Source organism: Solanum pennellii, chromosome 3, assembly GCF_001406875.1.
Source record: "Solanum pennellii chromosome 3, SPENNV200".
Lineage (NCBI taxonomy): Eukaryota > Viridiplantae > Streptophyta > Magnoliopsida > Solanales > Solanaceae > Solanum > Solanum pennellii.
Window position 1 is genome coordinate 54,319,173 of NC_028639.1, and position 23,512 is coordinate 54,342,684.

Sequence of the window (23,512 nt, forward strand, 5' to 3'; positions counted from 1 at the left end):
TCAGATGATATTCTCATTCCTTATGCTTCAAACATTCCATCAGATTTTCGTCATATATGTTTTGTTGTTTCTAAATGCAAGAGTAAAAGGAAGATCAGGGAACTCAACAACAAATAACTCTCATAAATTTCAATCCAAATTTCGTCCAAAACGACCTTAAAATCCTTGCTCTATTACTTTATATAATCTGTCAAGACCATGTCCAGGACAACTAATCAAGTCTTTATAATTGCGTTTATAAACTGCCAATACATTGCCAAAATTTAATATACAATTGAGGAAAGGTAAGCAGTGCACTAATACAAAAAGTCTGTCCCTGATTTTCCGTTTAACAACTGGAGAAGCAACAATAAAGCATGTTCCTGGTTTACAGCTGCAAGTGCTACCACATACACCCCTCCTTTAATTCTATTTTTCTTTGGACTTGTTCCTGTTAATATTCATCTATGTATGTATATAGAGTTTCATCTTTCTTTGATTTGCGTCGACTGAGCAAAGATTTAAGCAGACGTTTACTTTTGCTGGAATGTTGCTCAGGATCTTTGGTGTTTATATTGTCCACATAAAGTCGCATTGAAGCTGATTTACGAGGCTCTGCAGCGTACTGCTCAAACACAATTTAACAGTTAAAAGAAAATAACTACCAAGTCTACTATGAACAAGTTAAGTTGCAGAATTTCAGCATAGAGGAGCATGATCTTATCGGCTGCAGCTAAGAATTATTAAGGCTGGACCTGGAAATAAACATATTAAACAAATGGAAATTATATAGGATCCAGTAATTACCCGTCTCCCGTTGGAAGGGTTTGGAGTTGTAGGCCGACTCTTATTTGGGGTGGTTGGCCTAGAACTTTTGGGGGTCGTTGGCCGACTAGCAAGTGATGCAGTTCGTAAAAGAGGAAACCGATGTGGTGAAACTGTTCGCTTGTCTGTTGGACCATTAAGCCAAAGTACAAAAAGAAGGATTAAATTAATCAGTCAGAAGCAGCATTTGAGACCAAGAAGGTGGAAAATTGCAAGCACTAAAATACAAGGATATTATAATGCAAGAAAATAATGGGAAGAGACCTAATTCCTTTTTTGGTGTGGTTCCGGAGAACGAAAATTTTCCATACTGCTGAAGAAGACGTGGAGTAGGTGATGGGGAGAATCCTTTCCTGCAGTATATGAATCTATACATAGTCATGCATGGTAAAACATAATAGGTATCAGGTAGCTGGATACAACAAGAAGAACGAAAAAATTTACCCAGCTGCAGGTGGTGGAGTCTCTCTAATTGTTGCTCGCACAGCTGCATCAAAAGAAACCAGCTCCGGTCATATCATTTTTCACACATGTGTTAATGGAAACTCAAAAACTGAACACAATGCATTATATTCTACCATTTCTAAATTGATTCCAATCATCTTGATCGTCAAGACTACACCCTTGGTACTGTAACTTGGTGAGGTTACCACCATCCGCTGTCTCGCCAACTGGAAAAAGATTATCAAAAATAGTTGAATGTACTAAGTTCTGAGTTGAGAGCAACAAATACTGCTAAAGGAATAGAATTGAAAGATATACTGATGTGATGTAATCAATAATTACCTGGTAATATATATCGCTTGTGATACTTAGGAGTATGAATAACCAATGACTGCTGCGACATACCCTCATTATCAATGTACTCCTGGCATGTCTTTAGTCTCTACAAGAAAATCAGGTAAAATGAATAAGAACCAGAATAACACAAGCTACTCTCACAACCAAACACAAAGATAGTAACACAAGGGTGGATCAACAAGACTGTGATGCCGTTATTTTCAAGCGAGAATATCTGGAAGACCGTAATCATATGTTCGGTATCAGAAATCTGCTTCAAGGCCATGGGTTAGGGGGCCTAGGGTTGGAATTTCCCACACATTGTGACTGTTTAAGTCAAAAATATATTGATCCATTTAGTAGAGCAACAAGATCATATAGCCATATATCTACGCAAATTTGCCGGGTCTGAGTCATTCTCATAGTTGGCTCCAGCTCTGAATATCCAAATTAGGTCCAGCAAGCCAAACAAGAAATAAGACAGAAATAGATTAACTAAATCCTGTATCCAATTCTTGAATTCCCAAAGAAAGCATAATGAATTAGCATCACACCATAACAATATAAAACAGTAGAAAAGCCTCATAAGTCATAACTAGTTTCACCATTTTTGTGTGCGTCTGTTCATTCACTTCACCTATAAACATATTAGACATACAATTCTTTGAACACAAAATATAAGTAAAATTGCACACTGCCAGGCATTTGATATGTTCAAGCATTGGATCTACAGAAAGTGTTAGCATGTGGCAGTCTTAAGAGTATGTCTACTACCTTTACAGTACTTGATAAACCCCGTAAAAGTTCATTTGCAAGGATTATCAACAAATTATATTTCTTCAACCACATGGAACTTGATATGCATCTTGATTTCAGTTATGGAGTTCATTCGATTAACCTATCCATAAGAAGTAGTATTGTTACAAGATCTTCTATGTTTGTGTAGTAAGGAGGGAGATCAAAGAAGACATATGTGTTTGGTATGAAGGAAAATGTTTTCCATTGAAAACGTTTCCTTGAAAAACAAGTGAGTTCCTTATTATCTAGTGTTTGACTGTTTGGTAAGTAAGCTAAAAAATATTATCCAAAAACATTACGGAGCTAGCTAGGATGGGGTGGGATGGTCAAGGGGTGTTGGGTGGGTGGGGACGAGACAATGAACTTGAAATGTCACCTGTGAAAATTGTTTTCTTTTCTTCCATTATAGAAGTCGTTTCCAAAATATTTTTACCAACCAAACATGTACAATTGGAAAACATTTTCTCCTCCCATACACACGCATAAAGTCACAAAGGTATTTTCAACAAAGTTGAATACATGACACTAAAAAGAGTATTAGTCACACATGCTATTACTGATGGTCACTTTTTTTAGCACAACGCCATGTTATCTGATCAGAATTCTATAAATGATGGTCTTCGTAAATCTTTGATATCCAAAAAAGGAAAAATTATTACCTGCTCAATGCAAGAGATACGCAGCTCTGTTCCAGAAACTTCATCAACTTTTTCATCCAAGAGATCACTGACCTTATATGTCACAGAGCCTAAATGATCCACGGTGTTCACAAGTGCTTTGATAGCATACTCTTTCAACGTATCTACCACACTGTAAGAAGAGAAATATGTTAAAAGCCATACCAAACATGGAAAATGGAATTGAACTTTCCCACAAGTCGACAGATGACTCACACATCTTTTTGCTCATCATTAGAATAAGATAATTCAAAATACTCAGCTGCTGAGTAAAGTTGTTTCCTCAGATTCTTCAAATCCTGAAGAAATCAGTGCAAGTCAGAAACTATAATCCCTAGAAACATAGCAAGAAATCAAATACCGAGTCAACAAAGAAAGTATTTTAAGAATCAGATTCTTTACCTCTCTTTCGTTTCTTTCTTCAAGATAAAAATGACTAACTAGCAAGTTTCAAATCAAAGATTACTAAGCATTCAGCAAAATGGACAGAAGAGATTTTTTATATGCAGCTTTCAAGTTTTCAAACATTGGAATCAAATATTCAGAATGAAGATTAAAGATAGTCATTTCTACAACAATCTCAAACCAAGAGACATAGCTTTCATGTTCCCAACATCCTATTTTGAAGAAAAATACCAATTTTCAGCTCAGCAAAAGAGGTAGGTACCTTAAGACTATCGGAAAAGAGCATGCTTTGATGCATAGAAACCTCATCAAAGTTGGCAGGCTCTCTGGGAAAGGTCATTGTAGCTGGTGAATTTAGTGTCTCCATTGAGTTACTAGTGACCAGTTCTTATCCTGTAACAACCATGATACCGACATTTCAAGGAAATGACGAGAAAAAAAGTGTAAACAAAACCAGTAACTGTTTGCCACTACAACCTGTAAAAATTCACTTCTGCAACAATTATTACTTCAGCTAGAATTCAGAAAACAACTATTACATTCCTGAAAAGCTGCTAAATGAATCAACAACAAGCCAACAAACAGTTTACACCAGACAGAGACAATAGGAAAAAACAAGAAAGAACTATGTCAGGATAATGCTTCACATTATCTCTTCAACTATACCATAATAATTAAACCATTCATTTTGTCAGAAACTTAACAATCACACTCTAACTTACACACAATCAGCACTCATAGTAAAAAAGCTGCAATCTTTGAGTCAAAAAGAAAAACCCCACAACAAGGCAAACCCCATAAAAGAAATTTCTACCCAAAATCAACAAGATCAAAGAGAACAACTGAACTCTATCACACATTCCAAATTTGAAATCTTTATTTCATTAATCAACCAAATAGAGCAAACCCCATAACCAAAAACTACAAAAGAACTCAAAAAACAAAGAACCCAACCTGGGAATTTCTACTTTTTTCACCTAGTAGAGCAAAGAAACCGACACCCTCTTCAACATTGAAGCTATATAACACAAAAATGAGTTTGTTGGGGGAAAATAAACAGGCCCCCACAAATTGAAGAGAGCAATATAGTAGGTTGTTGGTAAGAAAGAATTTCACTAAACAAAAGGGAAAAAGACAAAGAAGGTTTTTTTTGTTGAGAAATTGATAATGGCAAAGGAGTAGAAGTGGTGAGAGAGAGAAGAAAATGGGGACAGCCGTTCATCAAGGAGAGCACGTCTTCAAGAATTTCAAAAGGTAGGGGTGATTTTGTAGAATATTAATAGATTGTGTACTGATTTTGCAAACAGGAATCAAATATAGGGTTCTTCTTGCAAAAACATAAAAAATTAAAAATCCTCTTTCTAATCATTACTACAACGTTTGCTTTTGTTTAGTGGACCATGTCCTCCTCGTGTTTATTCTTTAATCTGATATGGAGAATTTCACAAATTATTATTATAATAAATTTAATTATGTTTTTTAACTGTAATTTATTTGTAGCTATAATTTAAATTATCTTATTTATATAATTTGCATATTTATATAATTTGTTATATATTTGTATAATTTATTTGTATAAACTTAAAATAAAGAATTTATACAGTTACAATATCAGAAGGATAAACAGTTATACAAATTATATTATATAAATTTTGAATTATACAAAAATTATATGAATTCTGAATTATACAAAATTAAAAAACTGAATCGCGTAATTATAGCTAAAAGTAGGTCATGAATTGTAATTAAGGTAAACTATATCTATGTTAACTAATTAACTAGTATATATTTACTTATGCGCTTAATTTTTCCATCTTGTAACGGGTTAAAATTTACGTGATAATTTATGATCTTATATATCGGTTGGTTCAGTTTGATTTTAAAATTTATTAATTTGATTTATAGACTTATTGATTACAGTATAAACATTAAGATTTGACACTAAAAAATATTTAAATTACTTTAAAATAAATTGATAAACTAAATGTACTATGTACATAAATTGAAATGCATATCGCTCAGGAGCAATAAGAAAAAATTTCAAACGGTTAAGAACTTATAATTCAATTATAAGAAAAATTAAAATTATTACCAAAATCGCTAAATTGATCATTCATTATTAATTTGAGTTATCAATTTTGGTTCGATTTGGACATATCTAATTTGATATAAATAAAATAAAATTAGAATTATTTTTTAAGAACAAGAAAATCAAATTAAATTAAAATGGCATGGTATCTATTATAACGTGTAAAGTTGTTGTATGTAACTTAAAAATGATAGCTCTTCATTTCTATTTATGGCTTTTATAGTTTTGTTCCTTATTGAGTATATTAATATATAAATAATTTAATAAAGAATGAGACTGTTTTTTTTTTTTATATTTGCAATACAAGTTTAAATATGGAGGAATATTTTGTGGCAATAAAAGAAGAGAAAAATGATGAACATATCCCTTATAAGTTATAATAGTTTGTATAAAAGAAAATGATAATGCAATTTTATTTTATTTTTGTATGCTATTTTGATTTTGATTTTTATAAATATATAAATCAATTTTAGAAGGAGTATAAAATCAATTGACCTACGAAAAAATGTCCGATAAAAAAATATTTTCTTTAATTTTATTTATTTATTTATTTTCTTAATTTTTATTTATTTATTTTTTGCATTCCTAGAAGCTCCGAGCGACTCTTTCTCGTCATATTTTCTTAAAAATCAAATTGATTTCTAATTTTTTTTTATATTTAGTTGGTGAGTGAAAAATATTTTCTATTGACAATTTCTTGTAGTAAAATCAACTAACACTAATAAACTAGATGGGACTATGGCATGCAAAGTTAAAGCAAATAGAAGTAATTAATAATTATTAATAAAACACTTAAATGTTTCACTTTATGTTGAAATCTTTATTCTACTGTCAATAATCATACTTGGAGTTTTACTTACTTTAGTCATACACTTCAAAAAGAAAATACAAATAATACATTTTTCTACATTCTGACCTAGTAATAACTCAAGTGTAATATCACCGTAAATTTTTAGGAATATCAATGATATATATAAATATATTTGAGATACAGAAATTATTTTTAATAGACTTTTGACTTTAAAAAAGTAGATATAGAAAAAAAATTACTATGAAAATTAAAAGTCATAACAAATATTGATATTTTTTTAAAAAAATTATATAGCATTCTAAAAGAAAGGAGTGAGTAATGACAACAATTAAAGAATATAATTTAAATTTTAATTAACAAACATAATAATCAAAGTACAATTCAATTTATTGAGATGAATTATAAGATGGAATAAATTTAAAAATAATGTCATTTTTCGAAACATTAGATTTTTTTAGCGAGTTCAATTTTCTTTTTTTCACTTACTTTTAATATTACATTTAAATTTGCACGTTTTTTATGAAATAATAATTGATATGAATATTTTATCATAGTGTGTATATTAATTGATCTTAAAAAATAATTTAAGGAATAACTAATTAAGTTTAGGATAAATATGAAAAAATATTTTTTTGATATATTAAAAATAATGAATAAAAATAAAATATATTTTTAAAATTAATGACAAATGAAAATAAACAAATAAAAATATATCGTTTTTCTATTACTTACCACTCAACGTAACTCAAATCATTAACCTATCGATGAATACAAACACTGGCATATAGTGTTAATATCTACTAAAAAAAAAGTAATTGAAATATTATGTATAATCTCTTAGAGTATAGTAAAAAGGAGCACTATCTATAAATAATATATGAAAGTGGATGAACTAATATATTATACTTCCGATTGTTGATATCACTTTCAAAAAAGTTTGGTCAAAACACTAAGTTGTAACTAATTAATAATACTAATAATTAATAGAGGTGATTATGATTAAGCCAAAGTGTGTATAAATAATGTGAATAAAGTTTTTGGCTAAACTATGTAAAGTCATTTTAGTATATAGTAAAATAAATCAATTATGGCGTGAATGGTGGAGGTCCCACAACAAAGATTGATTTGATTATTTTTCTTGTCAATGCCACCAAACCAAAAAGTCAAAATTAGCAACCAAATTTTATTGTGCTTTCTTTATCCCTACATGCCATTTGAGTAACGCGTTTGGTGTCAAATAAGCGGGTTGAATATTTTATAATATCTTATTAAAGTATTAATTAGGTTTATTTAAAATTGATAATTTGATTTTTAAAAAAAATTATTAATTTATGGGTAATAGGTTATTAGTTTAACAGTTTCAATAATGGTTTTTTCTTTTTTTATGTTGGGTTATTGATTTGAGATTTTTTGCTTAACGAATTGATCGATAATTCAATAATAAACTAATAAATTATATTTATACCATTCGGTATATAAAGTCATTGACTTAACAATTTAGTTTCATATTTTTGTTTCTAATAATCTCAAGCTTTCAGTTATTCTATAATGTGATAATATTTTTTTTAGCAAGATAGCAATATATCAATATATCAATTACTCGTGTGTATGGTTTATTTAGTTTGTCACCATGTTTCTAAGTGGTTTTAGTCATTTATTTTTATGTGTCAAATCTTAACGGTTAAACGATAACCGAATCATGCATATAATGATCAGTTAATCAATAAACCTATAAGTCAATATTTATTCTTAATGATTTAACATAATTAGAAACTGATAATCGACATATCCAATCAAATAACTTCAAAATCGAGCTGAACTGACCGATACACATCAATACTCGAATTAAAGTGATGTATCCAATGTGAAATTTACCAAAACGTCAACACAAAAAAAAAAAAAAAACAGCCAAAACACCACCATCCAGACACCATTAGGTCACCAACTCATTACTCGACAACTATCATTTTTCAGTTCAATATGATATATATATATATATCATTTAAAAAAAAAAAAAGGAAAACCAGAAATAGAGGCCATATTCATGAAAACTTGCAAAATCTGGGTTTTGGGCCTAATTTATGGGCCTAACTCAATTTATTGGACTGGTCTTGATGGATGGCAGCAAAGAAAAGCCCATCACAGAACCCTAAAACAAGTGTGAGCAGATAAAACATAAATATATTTTATGAACGCATTTGAGTTCATTAATTGTGTTCATAATTATTCCTAATTATACTCCTATCCTACTTGTTAGTAGGAGTAATTGTTTTTGTAACTTCTATTCTACGTTAATCCCAATATATTGACTCCATTCACTATTATCCATACATCATATATTGACTTTATTGTTTTATTCTATCTCAAAAGTTATCCAAATTATACTAACAATCTCGATTCAAAACTTGCTGACACTTTGCTAGTTCGTCCAATACATAGCAAATGATAGATGAGTTATGAATCTGATAACTGATACATAACTACAAATCGAATTTATACTGATTTACGTTTGAAATAATTGAAGTTATGTATTAACAATAACATTTGTATCTGATACATTATACACAAACAAAATTGTAATGCATCTAAAAAAGGTTGAGTGAATATTAAGAGAGAAGGAAAAATGACATTTTTGTAATTAATTCAAATGATAAAGATTTTTAAAAATTATGTTATGTTAAATCGTATAATTACTTATTTTTCCCTTAAAAATACCCTCAGTAATAATCTAATTTTTAGAAACATAAAATGGAAACTAGTAGATGCATTTGTTGAATTTAACTTCTTTAATGACAATCTAAAATATAATCGTATTTTTTACACCGTCAAGTTATCAAAAAAATAATTACAGAAAATTATCCATAGTAAATGAAATCACTAAGTTGAAAAATAATTCATATATAACTTGCTACAGATTAAAATTCACTAATACTATAACATTCAATAAGTTGAAAAATAATTCATATATATCTTGCTACAAATTAAAATACACTAATAATATAAAATTTCATATAGAATATAACTATGTATATAAGTTAATTTTTGTTTACATTTAGGAGACATGCGACTTTTATCATTAAACAAAAAAAGAAAATCTTTGTCACTTTAACGACGGATTAGCAACAAGTTATCAAAAAGTAGTTTTAGCCATAACTACTTAACCAAAAAAACTTATCCGCACGTGTTTATATCAGGTCAACGTAATTTTCATTATTACGTAATTTAAAGAACTTAAATAAATTATTAACTTAAACACATGACATTCATATCTTAGCTTTATGTAAATACGCGATGCGAATAAATTTAGGTACTACCTATTTAGCGATAAATTTTGAGGATAAATCCTTTATTAAATGTTCTTTCTTTTTAGTCAAATAAAAGTATGAACCTCATTTTAGATAAACATGCATGCATGGATTAATATTGCTAAGTGTAAACACACACACATCGAAATCACACGCATACATACTATAAGTAGTGTATGTAAATGAAATTTAGAATGAATAGTGCATTAATTAGTGTCCCACAATTAATCATGTAATTATCAAAAACAATTAATAGGCACATTTTTTACACTAATTCATATTTAAAAGCCGTGCCCATTAATCAAAATCCATAATTTCTATACATTGTAACTCCCATAATCCCTCTTGCACGAACTCCAAATTAATTAATTACTCATTTAACTCGCTTCTATTTCCCAATTTATATATATACACACCCCTCATTGGCCTTTTCAATTAAATTTGAATATAAAATTCTCTACATAAAAAAAAAAATCTTCTAAATACTATGGATGTGAAATCTCAAGTACTTGATGTTCTAAAGATGGAAAATCAGAATGATCACTTTGATTGGTTGTATTCTGAACAAGAATACCCTCCTTCCACCTTCGGGTAAGTAATCATAAACATAACGAGTTAACTATTATGTTTGCGATTTTTTGTTATAACTATTTTGTATATAGTACATTTTTTTGCTTAGGCTCGACTAATCTAGAAATAAAATTTTAGTGACTTTCTTGATAAGAAGGTCATGATAGGCGAATTTTAAAGCATAAACATGTATATATGTATGAAGCTATAGTTCTACTTGCATGTTCAACAAAATTCAGTATTGTTGATCGAATGTTGTATTTGTATTTAAATTTATTCAAAACCTAGTAAACTATTTCTTTTTTAATATGTAGTATGTCTCTCTTTTTTTGCGCACTCCCTTCGAGAAGGGTGGCGCTGCAAATAAGATTTTTGTTTCTTTTGTATATTTTATTAAATCTTGATTAAAAATTAATGTATTGTTCTTTTTTTTTTTAATCAATAGAACATTGCAACAAGATTCAAGATTGTCCAATGGAGGCTTATTGAACTTTGAATTTGATCCATTTGAATTACCCAATGATCTCCAAAACAACAACTTGCCATATTTTGGGCTTGAAGAGTTTGAAGAAATATGCCAAGATTTGGGCTCATTTGACTTGAAATCACTACCACCTCAATTCCAAGAAGACAATAATACCCTCATTATTCATGATGCAAATGTCAATGTCATGCCTCAGAACGTGACACATGACACTTCAGGCGAATCTCAGGTTACTACTCCTGCTTTTTATGGTGACTCAATGGAGATTATTCAAAATCGGAATAATAATAGGAGGCATAAAAAGAGCGATACGTTGGAATTGGAAGAAATACAAAGGTATTTTCATGTACCAATAACAAAAGCAGCAAAAGAGTTGAGAGTTGGATTGACAGTTTTGAAGAAAAGATGTAGGGAACTTAATATAATGAGATGGCCTCATCGTAAACTTAAGAGCTTGCAAACTCTAATTCATAACGTTAAGGTACGTGCTTAATTTTGTCTATGTACGTTTTTTTTCTTTAACTAAGTATAAATATGATTAATTAGAACTAATTTAAGAGTTAATTAGAGCTTGATAAATTCATACCACGTCTAGTTTATTTGTTGTGGACCATGTATACTCCTAGCAATCAGAGGCGGAGCCAGTACTAGCAGTTTGGGGTTTCTAAATTTTCTTCCCCTTCCATAGCAATGAATTGTTAACTGTTTTATTGGTAGTTCACAAGTTGATAAATATATATTTACTTATTTTTTTAGTACAATACAAGGTCTACGGATAAGCTAAGTACTGGGTTCATTCGAACCCTATTAGTAGTACCCTAGATTCGTAGACATATAGAACAAACATATAAGTTATTATACTGATATATATATCATATATTAGAGTATGCAATAATTTCTCATAATTACATTTTTTTTTCGCTTATGGATGAATATACAAGCATATATTTCATTTGCTTGTTGGATTTGTTATAAATTATTGGAAAAAATAACAAATATACCCCTCAATTATCGTAAATGGTATGCAGATATCCTCCATTATATTTTTGGGATATCGGTGACCTGCCATATAAAAATTAGAGCATATATACCCTTTATACTAACAAACATACACGTGTCATAATCTTATCCCAATATTTATTAAATATCGGATCGATGGATAAGATTGTGACATGTGTCCGTGTCCTTATTTAGTCTTCTGTTAGAGTGAATTGAGGAATAGGTTTATATAAATTTTGAAAGTGTTAGAACACTTTTTAGTCTTACGTTACAGTGAACAGAGAAACTAGGTATATATGTATAACATTAAGACTATTTGATGCAGGAAATGGGACTTACAAGTGAAGTGGAAATGCTGGAAGAGCATCAAAGGATGGTTGAAAGAGTGCCTGAAATGGAACTAACTGATAGAACAAAGAAGCTAAGACAAACATGTTTCAAGGCTAATTACAAGAAAAGAAGGGCTTCCATGGCCATGGCTGCTAATTTTTATTAAGTTCATTACCTTAACTTAATTTCCCATAGGGCTAGCTAGATTTCTTTAGTTTACCATAGGCTACATTTTCTTAATTACAATTAGTAGTGATGTAGGTATGATCAATTAGCCATGTGCATATGGCGTTGATTATTTATCTTAACATTAATCTTTTCCCCTTTTTGGTTTTGATCTTAATACAAAAAGTCTTGCTAAGAATTTCCTAATTACAACTCTCCATTACTAATTTTTTTGTTTTAAATTTGAATAACATAGTTTTATTAAGTTACTATTGTTGTGATTGTTATGTTTTTTTCTATTTTACTATCGTTACTTCTTTTATTGGGTGGAATTATATTGCTAAGCGAGTACGTATCATAAATAATATTTACCCCCTTAGGTAGGTGGACCATATTCTATTCTTCCCAAATTTCATTTTTTGAAACTACATCTGAAGTACTATTGTTTGATTCTGCAAAATGTATAAGAAAATAATACTAGTATCTTTTGAAACTTGCGTTTTTAAATATGTTATTCCCTCAATCTTTTGAAACTTGAGTTTTTAAAATTGTTTCTTCGAATATCTTTTGAAAAGATGAGTTTTTATTCCACATTAATAGTTGTTTCAAAAGATACTACCCTTTTGCAAAAAATATTTATTTCATGCTTGTTAATTTATAAAATCGGAAAAGAAATTATGTTTTTTCATCATTTCTTCTAATTAATTATTTCTTATGGTGTAAATAAATATTTATAAATATTCAAGAAAAATTTCCTATTTATGATTTTCTCAAGAGTGTGAAAGAGAAAGTAACAACTAATCGGAAGAAATAGTTATTATATTTATATAGCTATACAACATTATTAATACTTATAAGGTAACTTGTGAATATGAATAAGTCAATACTTTGTGTACAAATATAATAAAAAAATGTATACTGCATTTGAAAATCTTATCAAAGTTTATACAGTGCATGTATATATTATGTTTAATTCATTGCGTGAGTGTTCTGTAGAAATAGTAGATAAGTTCACATGGCGTATACAACCTATATTTACATAAATTAAGTTCCAAGTACATTGCACCTAAATACAGATAACTATAATTCCATTAACTAATTATAATTAACCAAGTACATAATAATAAAGTCATTATAGATAATTGACTCAATTTATAATTAATCCATTTTCTAATTAAAAGTGAGAATAATTATAGGATAAATTTTTTCCTTATATTCATATAATATATATATATAGCTCATATAGCTCTTTTGTTTTTTGGTCGTCTCCATCTCCTTGGAACTACTTGCTTAAAGCCTTCGTAAATTCCTCCCTGTAAATTAATACACAATAATCAATACTATATAATTATAATTGACATCTATCATCTTGCACCAGCAATAGATATTAGGACAGAACGGAAAGAATACTTTTTTTTTTAATCTTTGGGATAGTAAGATGCAAAAGGTACTTTATTCATGATTACAAGAAGAATACTTTTTCTTTTTAAGAAAAACTAATTAATTGACTCACTTACATAATTTAGGCCAAGATTAAGAAAGGGTATTATAGGAAACTTACCAAGTTACGAGAGAAATTGAAGAAGCTTCCTTTCCTTGTAAGCCTTACACTTGAATTAGTACTACGATTAAGAGAACCGGAAAAGTCGAAATTACCCTTATCAACAACTCCTCTATTATTATCATTCTCCTTCATGTTTTCCCATCTCCATGATCCCATCATAATATTCTCTTTATTATTACTACTCACAATCTCTTCATCAATCGAAGAAAAACACCTCCCCACGCTATAAGGACCGTCCATCACGGTCGTTGGGGAGGGCGTATTAGTAATTTTACCACCTTCATTCAACAACAATGTTAACCTTGGTGGTAAGTCTAGACACCTTGCTGTTTTGGACTTTGTAACTTTAGGTTTTCCTGGTGCTTCTTCCCATTGAAATGGAATTGTAAGTGTTGGATGAAGTGGTGGAGTTGCATATGTAGCTACTACATCATTGTTGGTGTTTCTAATTGGTTTGTTTGGAAGTTTAGATAAAGAAAGTTTTGGAGTTGAATATGAAGAAGAAAAATTAGTACTTGTAGTATGATCATCATGATGAATATAATGAGAGGCCATATTGTAAAATTTTATGTCACAATTCCAAACACTTATATTTTGTATAAATTAAATGTGTAAGCATGAAAAATGAGGAGTTGTAAAAACGCTCCTCTTATGTGGCGCTTCTTATTCACGAGTAACGGATATATAGCTTAATCCTAAGTATAAGGGTGTGGGCCCATTTAATATATACTCGCTTCGTCTCAAATTATCTGTCATCAAACACATAATACACAAGCATGTAATTTAAGTTGACATCTACGCTCTTCTACTTTGAAGTTACACTTATAAAAATAGGAGACATGTTTTTATTTGTGCATATTCAAAGTTGATCAAATTAAAAAGTATTTTTGTTAGGATTGAATCCACACACTTAATGAATGAAGAACACAAGAACTTTCGAGAGAAAGAGATGAGAGATCTAGAGAGAGAAAGAGATAAATCAATATTTCGTGGTAACACCCCGTGAGTAAACTTCCACGACGGTGGGTATATATATTAATAATTCAGAGTATTTTAGGTTACAGAGAATAAATGTTAATCAGGCTCCACAACCTAACAACTTTTTCTGTCCATTTTTATTTGTTATGTTGTGTTTTTCGAAAGTTAATTTGACTAAATTCTTAAAGTTAAATTAGATTATATAATTTGAGTTTTTTAACAAAAAAAAATAGATATTCAAAAACTAAACAAACAGTACTATAAATTGCAATTTTTTGCGTATCAATATGATGAAAAAATACATTATAAAATGTTAATCAAAATTTTTATTATTTGACTCTAAAAATTCAAACCATAAGAAATAAAAATGGATGGATGGAATATATCCAAAAACAGTCTAAAATTATATTAAAAATTCAAGATGAAATTAATTAATTTTTTCACAAACTACTCTAATTAATATTTTATCAAGCAATATATAAATGAAAAATACAATAAATAACACAAAAAGTAAGTATTTAAAGATGTGTGAGGCCAATTTTTAAGATGTTGAATTAGTCATAAGCAACACAAAGAATTGATAACGACTTTCAACGGTCACATAATGACTTAATCATCAATCGGTAATGAACATCAACCGTTCTGTTTATATTATATAGTTATTTATTTAAACAAGTATATACATATATATATATATAAAATAATATGTTAATATACGATATAGATTATTTAAGAGGGTTATGAAAAGGTCATGAAGGTAAGGTTTTGTATAACGGTGAAAAAGAAACATCCAAATGGCATTCAACTTTTAGACGGCAATGTTAAGATGTCAATTAGATAAATATATAATTTAGATAAATACGATGAAATAGTTTGATAATCGATTTGAAGATTAAGTAATATTAGTATAAAATTCTATATAGATAATATCATGTTTGTAGCTAGTTAATGGGTAAATTATTCATGTGTAAAATTAATATGGTGATTGATTAGCAATTTAGATAATATCATGTTTGTAGCTAGTTAATGGGTAAATTATTCATGTGTAAAATTAATATGGTGATTGATTAGCAATTTAGAAATTGCATAACTAATACATCATCTGTCCAACAATATTTGTTTAAGATTGACTTGCCACATTTCTAGAGAAACTATAAATAGAAGGGTTATTTTACTATATCACTCTTTGAATATACGCTACAACAAAAACACATTTTGACGGTAATAAATAGACATATTAACAGAGTGTTAAATTCTTTATAGGTATTAGGTAATTGTCATTGGATGCAATGTCGCTAACGACTTTAGGGACATATATAAAGAGTGCTAATTGTCGCTAAAAATACATATTTAGTGACAATTAAACTACGGAAAATGGCCTAAAATACCCTTAAAGTATTGGAAATGGTATAAAATTACCCTCCATTCACCTATTGGCTCCAAAATATCCTTCCCACCCACCTATTGGGTCCAAAATACCCTTGTCATCCACCTTTTGGTTCAAAATTGACCACTTATTTAACGATTTTATATTTAAACTAATTAAATATTTTTTAAAATACGTGGTGCTCAACTATATGTTATAATTTAACTTATTAGTATAATTTATAAATCAATCCACTACCCACCACATTAATAATTAAATCCCTCTAAATTAATGAACCCGTCACATTATTAATGCAAGCTACTACCAATTGAGTGTTTTTAAAAATTATAGAAGTAAATTATCATACATTCAAGTGGCTAAATAAAAATTACCAATAAACTTAAAAGTCTGACTATGTTTATCTTAATTATTCTTACGTCTCAATTATGTGATGTTACTTCATATGTAACTTTTTTTCAAAATAATATATTAAAGTTTTAAAACAAATCATAAATATTTATAAAATTATATTTAAAAAAAGTGCATGAATCAATTCGGGATGTATTACTTCTTTACCTTTGATCATAAATTTCTAATTCTATTTTGAAAGAAAGTGTCCTCCTAAATAAGCGGCTCAACCTAAATTTAATTGGGGCTCCGATTCGGACTCGAATAATTTTGAATGTCATTTTCAGAATTCTATAATTTCATTGTGTTTTAGTAGTGTTTATGACGATTTTGATATTATAATTGGATTATTAATTGGGTGAGGTTTAGTTAGTAATGAGTGTGTAGTGGGTTGGTTTATAAATTATATTAATAAATTATAATTATAATCAATAATTGAACGCCAAGTATTTTAAAAAATACTTAAAGAGTTTAATTTTAAAACAATTAAAAAAGTGGTCAATTTTGAACACAAAAGTGGATGACAAGGGTATTTTGGAGCCAATAGGTGGATGAAAAGGGCATTTTGAAGCCAATAAGTGGCTGAAGGGTAATTTTGTACCATTTTCAATACTTAAGGGTATTTTAGGCCCTTGTCCGATTAAACTATTGTCGTTAATTAATTGTCACTGGAAATCATTTTGATATAGTGATACAAAAAAAAGGATAAATTACCCTCGAGCTATCTGAAATAGTTCATATATTCCCTTTACTTATTTTTGCAATTAAAACTACACTTGTATTTTATGTTTTGAACAACAAATACTCTTAAAACATTATTTTACCATTGAAATTGACATGACAGTCCACCTAAGCAGTTTAACAAGACGAAAATTCTTTCCTCTCAATAATGTTTTTCTTCCTAGTTCATCTCTCTCGCAGAAAAGCAAAACCACATACACTTGTGTTGCTCAATGGAAATATCCATGAAATAAATTCTATCAATTTTATTGATAACTATTTGTAGTCGTAATAGCAGAAAGCTAATTTTATTATCAATTTAAATTTAATCAAAATTCAATATAAATATCAAAAATCGAAATTAAATAAAAAAAATGTTTCAAAAAGGGACAAAAGAAGATGGCTTAAGCCATAGAGGACATTCATTCCCACATGGGATGACCAAAAATATCTTAATTTCTTTTTCCACCCTTAATTAATACTTTAACCATCTAAATTAACTAATGAATTCATCAATAATTAATTTGGTTTGGTCACATCTCAGTTCAATTTCTACTGCCACAACAAAATATCTGTACCATTAATCAATTTCTAATTCAATCAAGCTAATACTTAATTAAGCTAGAAAAGCTTAATTAATTCGATTTGGTCTTCTAGAAAATCGAATATATAGAGGCTTAAACCATATGACAAAATTGATTTTCTCGATATTATGTATTCTCTTTTATATTTCTATTAATAAGTTTTTTTACAAGATGTTGGACATGACTCATAAAACAATTAAATGTGTGTTACAGCTCTTAGGTCCATGTTCATTTTATGACTTTTAAGTCAAAAATTATTATTATTTAATATATATCTGGTGCAAATAAGTATTTTTCATGACCAAACCTTTTACTATTGATTTCCTATGCACATTTCTGGATAATTCTGCCGTCTTAAAATAAGTGTTATCTTAATAAAAGAAAATGAAGTCTTAAAATATCTGTTCCTTTACTTTAGAAATTCAAGATGAATATTAGTAGTATATTTTTTCAGTAATTCCTTCACAGGGAAAGTTTAGTAAACTAAACATTGTATTTATTAATTTTTTAAGACTTAATTTTTATTACGATAACACTTATTTTTAAACAGAAGGTGACTGTACTGCTAATAAAATACACACTTGTCGAGTTGTAGTAACACAATTACACCTAAACTTTAGTTGCTATCTATGTTCAATTTTACTCGTTCAGTTTAGAAAATTATTTTATACTTATATTACCTTTATTGTAGAATTTGTTCATATATTATTATAATTTTGCATAACTTAAAAGGTATGCCAAGTCAAACATGTACACCGCTCTATATTCTTTTGACTTCTTCAAGCACTCATTTTCTTTTCTTTTTTGAAGTGATAGCATATAAGATGACTTGCAATTTTACAGAGAGTGTATAATTCATGTAATAGTTGAAAAATGCTGCAGAACCAATCAACAAGATTATAACAAGTCAATAATGTTTTCTTAAAAGGACAATGATTTCATGTATAAAAAAGGCAAATGAGAAATGAATATTGACAAGATTATTTGAATGATTTACATATACACATTACATGAACCAAAAAAGTATAGGAATAGTTAGTTTTCTTGTTGCAATATCGTAAACTTTCTATAATAAGGCTAAATTTGCGAGTTGATTTCTCAGATGGTCAATCAATTTAAAGCTAATATCTCAGAAAGTCGCTTTGTCCCCTGTCTGTCCTCATGGAAATGAACATTTAAATTTGTCATTTGAAGACAAATCAAGGAGTAATTCCTCCTGTTATATATTATGATCATGTACAGAATTAAATCCAAGATATTCATGCACAAGTTGTAACCCCTCTAAGCGGAATTTCGTTTATTTAGAGAATTATGTAAAGCAAAATTAACAATGGCTGAATATAAGTGAAACACTGATACTGCTATAGATGATGCAGCAACTCTCTATGTATGCGAAATATTGGAATTTATACTTGTAGGATATTTACATGTATGTCCGGGACTGGATTAATGATTTGGTTCCATAAAACTGAAGACATTCTTTGAATAAGCTGCTGCACCATGTAAATTTTATGTCTCATGTTAAGCTAAGAAGACCAGGAAAGTACCTTAAGGCTTAAGGGCAACAAGATTCCGCGTCCATGAGCACTATCTCTTGAAATATGTGATGCCATCACAGGCCAAAGTTCCTTCAAGATCACCTATAATTCGAGATACACGAACTTCAAGGCCTCTTTGAACTTCTCTAAAGAGAGTTCTAATGCCATCTGCAAACCGTTTGACATCAAAGCTTGCTGGTGTATCAAGTTCTTCTGCAGCTACGACAAATCCAGAAGCAATCTTTGTTTGGACTTCCATCAATTTCTGTCCTGTTGCAACTATGTATCTTTGCAATTGAAATGTTTCTTCAAGAAAGTGCTCTAGCAACTTAGTTTCTTCCTTCGTTTTTCGTATAACTGAACCTTCACAATTTACATTCAGGCCATTCTCATGCTGCATATTACACAACAAGAGGTCATTAGCATTGATGAGTCGAGCAACAAAATAGATCATTTTTCAAGTTAAGGATAATACTTAGTAAGAGCATACCATCCGCTTGCATAGATCATCGATTTTCCCCTGAAGGGACTCGTAACGAGCAACTTGTTTATTCAGTAAAGACATCAATGCACGGAATCCTCTCGTGCCAGATCGTCCATTATCATTGTTTTCACTATTTCCAGCAGGTTCTTGTTTGCTGGTCAACCTCTCAAGCATGACAAATTGCTGAGTCAGCCTCTTGATTTTGTATGAAACTCCAAGAGCATGTAAATCCATCTTCCAAAGTGACTTATTTTTCTTAATTTCGCTATCACATTCTGAAGTTGATGTTCCAGCATTCCGAGCATCCTCTGTGCTGAAGTGTTCTGTCTTAGAAGCATTCATATGTGACACTCCATCTTTCGCCTCACCAATCTCCTTTGTAGGATACTGTAGAGTCAAAATTATGTCTTTTTGTGGGTTATTTGTTCTGGTCTCAACTTTTCTTCCATTTTTTACCTTTTGAGAGGTTTCCTCAGGATGGTTCTTTGTTTCTTGCTCTTTCTCACCTAGTTTTGTCTTAATAAGCGTCACGTTGGACCAAACTGTATGATTGGCTTTGTCCTGCTCTTTTGGACAAGCATTTGCATTGGACTTCTGGGAATCAGGAAGGTGAAAATATTCCGTGAGTTGCTGTTTGAGGGATTGTACTTCTACTTCTCGATTCAATAGCAATGCATCCAACTTCATATTATCTTGCCGGAGCTGAGCTAGATCATGGTCCAGCACTTCAATATGTGACTGTAACCTCTTTGACTCAAGTTCCATACTGAGTAGGCGCCATCGAAAAGCTTCTAACCTCTCATCTTTGAGTCTCAGTTGTTCTGCAAAAGCATCCAGCTCCCGATGATGCCTGTGCTCAACTGCAACACTGTACTTTTCAGCCTCTGATCGAACCCAATTCTCCAAGTGCTCGACATCATCTGTGATTACTGCACAGAAGATTGAAGTGAACACAAAAAATAACATAGTAAATAAACAGAATGACAACTCCATATATTGAAATTCTGAACAATGGAAAGTAGGAAACATATTATCACTAATCAAGATTGATGAATATGCTATGAATGAACATTTGTATTGCTGATATATTATCACTAATTAAGATTGATGAATATGCTATTAACAAAACATGTGTATCGCGAATATGGTCTTACTTTCTTCTTCAGCATCCTCAGTCAAGAATTTATCAGGAACATGAGGAAATAGTTCTGGCTCTTTTGTACCCTCAGGTTGCTCGTCGAGAAGATAATCAGCCTTGTGTGATCTGCTTTTTCCTGTTGGTAGCATCGTTGCACTTGAAAGCATCCCTTTCCCACTGGGAACAACCTCCAACTTCGGACTCATCCGTTTGTACAGCATATTTCTTAGTGAATGTCTCTCATACCAAGACTCTGAAGCTGTCTTCCATCTCTCAGTCTCTAGCTCAGCTTGCTGTCTCTTGGCTTTTGATAATTTGATCTCCTTTAAAAGCATTTGTTTCTCTGTTGTATCCAATTTGGACTTCCTCAGCATAGCTGATAAAATCTGTTCTTTCTGTTCCAAATCCTTGCGCATTTTGACTAGCTCCATCGATAGTTTTTGGGTCATCAAGATAGCCTGCTCCTTTTGCTCAAGTACAGCACTAACCTCTTGCTTTGCTGCTTCAGCTTGTCTGAGCGCACGCCCCATCTCCGCTTCAAGCTGCCGCTGATTAGACACTAGTTCAATGAATGCAGTTTTGTGTTTGGATATCTCATTAGAGTGCCTTTGAGCATCAAATTTCGCAGTGTTCCTCAATTCTTCTGCTACAGCTTCAGCCTTTTTCAACTTCTCTTCAAGATCATGACGTGCTTTCCCTTCATCCTCAATGATCTTATCTTTCGACTGCACAACTACTTTACTCTCCTCCAATTTGCAATCTAATTCAGCAACAAGGGTGTCCTTGTGCTTCTCAACAACTCTCAACTCATTCATAAAAGCACCAATTTGCTGCCTAAGTTTCTTCCTCTCATTAAACCAACACTGTTCTTGTGCTGCATATATGCACACAACTTTCTCATTTGCTTTAGCATCCTCCCTTCTTAACCCCTTCAGTTCTTCGATTTTTTTCTCTGCATTCGCTAACTTAAGTAACAATTCAGACTTTTCATTTCTTGCTTCATACCTCTGTACTCTCCACACAAGCAACCCCAAAAGATGAGCACTTCCTTGAAGCATCCTATTCCTCACTTCTAACAAAGTCGCATCACATTTTTCGGGCTCCGGTAATAGCCCTAGAGCAACAAATGCACAAGAAACACCAAAGAAAATTGGACATAAGCTCTCCCTTCTCCCTTCTGATGTAATCAAACAGGAACTTAAGACACCCTTTTCATCCATTACTCAATTAACCTTCTCTCCCTTGAGAAGACAAAAAAAAGTGTCAGAATTCAGAAACTCATCAGGGCATTTGCCTAAACATAAGCCACTCCTTAATCACCAATTCAAAAGTATCATCACCTCTCACTAAAATTCTAGGGGAAAAGGGATATTTAGAAGAAAAAATCAAGATAACAAAAGAAGGAAAAGGACCCCTTTAAGTTACAAACACAAGAAAAAAGAAAAAGATCCCAAATTTCATTTAGTTCACAAGAGGTGGAACTTGGAAGAACATAAAACATGATAAAGTGAAAGAGACAAGAGCAACTTCTTGTGGTCCAAGCTAAATACTGGAAAGTAAACAAAAGGAAAAAAAAAACACAATCTTATCATCATGTATCAAGAATCTGAAATCACATTCTTAAAAACCTACCACTAAACAATTACAAAATGCAGAAACTTTACTACTATATATAACATCAAGATTCAAGAAAACAGAAAAACTTACAAATCAAGAAGCCTTCTTCTTCAGCTGGAAAAAAACAAGAACCCCACAATTCTGAGCTAACATTAATGGCTCACAGGACAAAAAACAACTTCAGTAATTGAATCAGAGAAATTGGTGGTACCATTTCTGTTTATCCAAATATAATCTGACAGAAAATGCCAAAGGCATGAACTTTAACATTTGTTGAGTCTGCAGAATCAGTTAAAAAAAAGCTCTGCCAGCACAACTGATGAGCAAAAGAATATAAATCAAGAATTCTGTTCCCTGGTTTTCAGTGAAAAATAAAAAAAGGTGACCCAGAAAAGCCCCACTTTGTGTACCCCTTTTGCTCCCCCTTATTTTTTCTTTTTTCTTCAGTTTATGGACTCTGAAAAAGGGAGGAAGCAAAAAAGCTAGATTCTTGGGAAACTTGTCACCATTAATATTAAACAAATTTAGAGAGCAAATTAAATTAAATAGAGATCTCAATTAAATACATAAAAACTACAAACATCTTTATCTTAGCTTGCAGGCCCACAATATATTGCATATTGCCAGGGTGTCTTGGCTGTACATACATCTATGCTTACGACAATAATAATATATTCAGTAAATTATCTTATAAATGAAATTTGATAAGTATAAAGCGTGTATGATCACATTTGTGTTTCTCCTAAAATATTTTTCAATCTATATTGTTCGGATTTATGAAAAATATCACAAGATCTAATACATGTTAAACACTTTACCAATTGCATCACACGCACACTGAACAAACGGAAAAGGGTTTAAAAAGTTTAACTTCATCAAATTTAAATATTTATTTGAT

The 23,512-nt window shown here is 30.5% G+C and overlaps 4 protein-coding genes across 4 annotated transcripts; 1 reads left to right on the plus strand and 3 right to left on the minus strand.

Moving 5' to 3' along the window:
• Positions 1–103: 103 nt before the first annotated feature.
• Positions 104–4,715, minus strand: LOC107015246 (protein ABIL3). Its single transcript, XM_015215454.1, has 10 exons — positions 4,419–4,715; positions 3,727–3,857; positions 3,276–3,358; positions 3,042–3,192; positions 1,591–1,690; positions 1,383–1,475; positions 1,249–1,291; positions 1,069–1,157; positions 787–929; positions 104–604 (listed from the first exon to the last, which is right to left on the minus strand). The coding sequence occupies exons 2-10, from the start codon at positions 3,829–3,831 to the stop codon at positions 434–436; spliced, it is 978 nt and encodes a 325-aa protein (XP_015070940.1). The 5' UTR covers positions 3,832–3,857; positions 4,419–4,715; the 3' UTR covers positions 104–433.
• Positions 4,716–10,156: 5,441 nt separating this feature from the next.
• LOC107013463 (protein RKD4) lies at positions 10,157–12,218 on the plus strand. The gene is made up of 3 exons (XM_015213369.1): positions 10,157–10,260; positions 10,685–11,204; positions 12,048–12,218. Exons 1-3 carry the CDS (start codon positions 10,157–10,159, stop codon positions 12,216–12,218), a joined length of 795 nt encoding a protein of 264 aa, XP_015068855.1.
• Positions 12,219–13,150: 932 nt separating this feature from the next.
• LOC107013928 (uncharacterized protein At4g00950) lies at positions 13,151–14,413 on the minus strand. The gene is made up of 2 exons (XM_015213805.2): positions 13,779–14,413; positions 13,151–13,530 (listed from the first exon to the last, which is right to left on the minus strand). The coding sequence occupies exons 1-2, from the start codon at positions 14,334–14,336 to the stop codon at positions 13,456–13,458; spliced, it is 633 nt and encodes a 210-aa protein (XP_015069291.1). The 5' UTR covers positions 14,337–14,413; the 3' UTR covers positions 13,151–13,455.
• Positions 14,414–19,011: 4,598 nt separating this feature from the next.
• On the minus strand, positions 19,012–23,147 carry LOC107015025 (myosin-14). The gene is made up of 4 exons (XM_015215179.2): positions 22,705–23,147; positions 21,014–22,238; positions 19,866–20,788; positions 19,012–19,769 (listed from the first exon to the last, which is right to left on the minus strand). Exons 2-4 carry the CDS (start codon positions 22,215–22,217, stop codon positions 19,425–19,427), a joined length of 2,472 nt encoding a protein of 823 aa, XP_015070665.1. The 5' UTR covers positions 22,218–22,238; positions 22,705–23,147; the 3' UTR covers positions 19,012–19,424.
• Between the last annotated feature and the right edge of the window lie 365 nt (positions 23,148–23,512).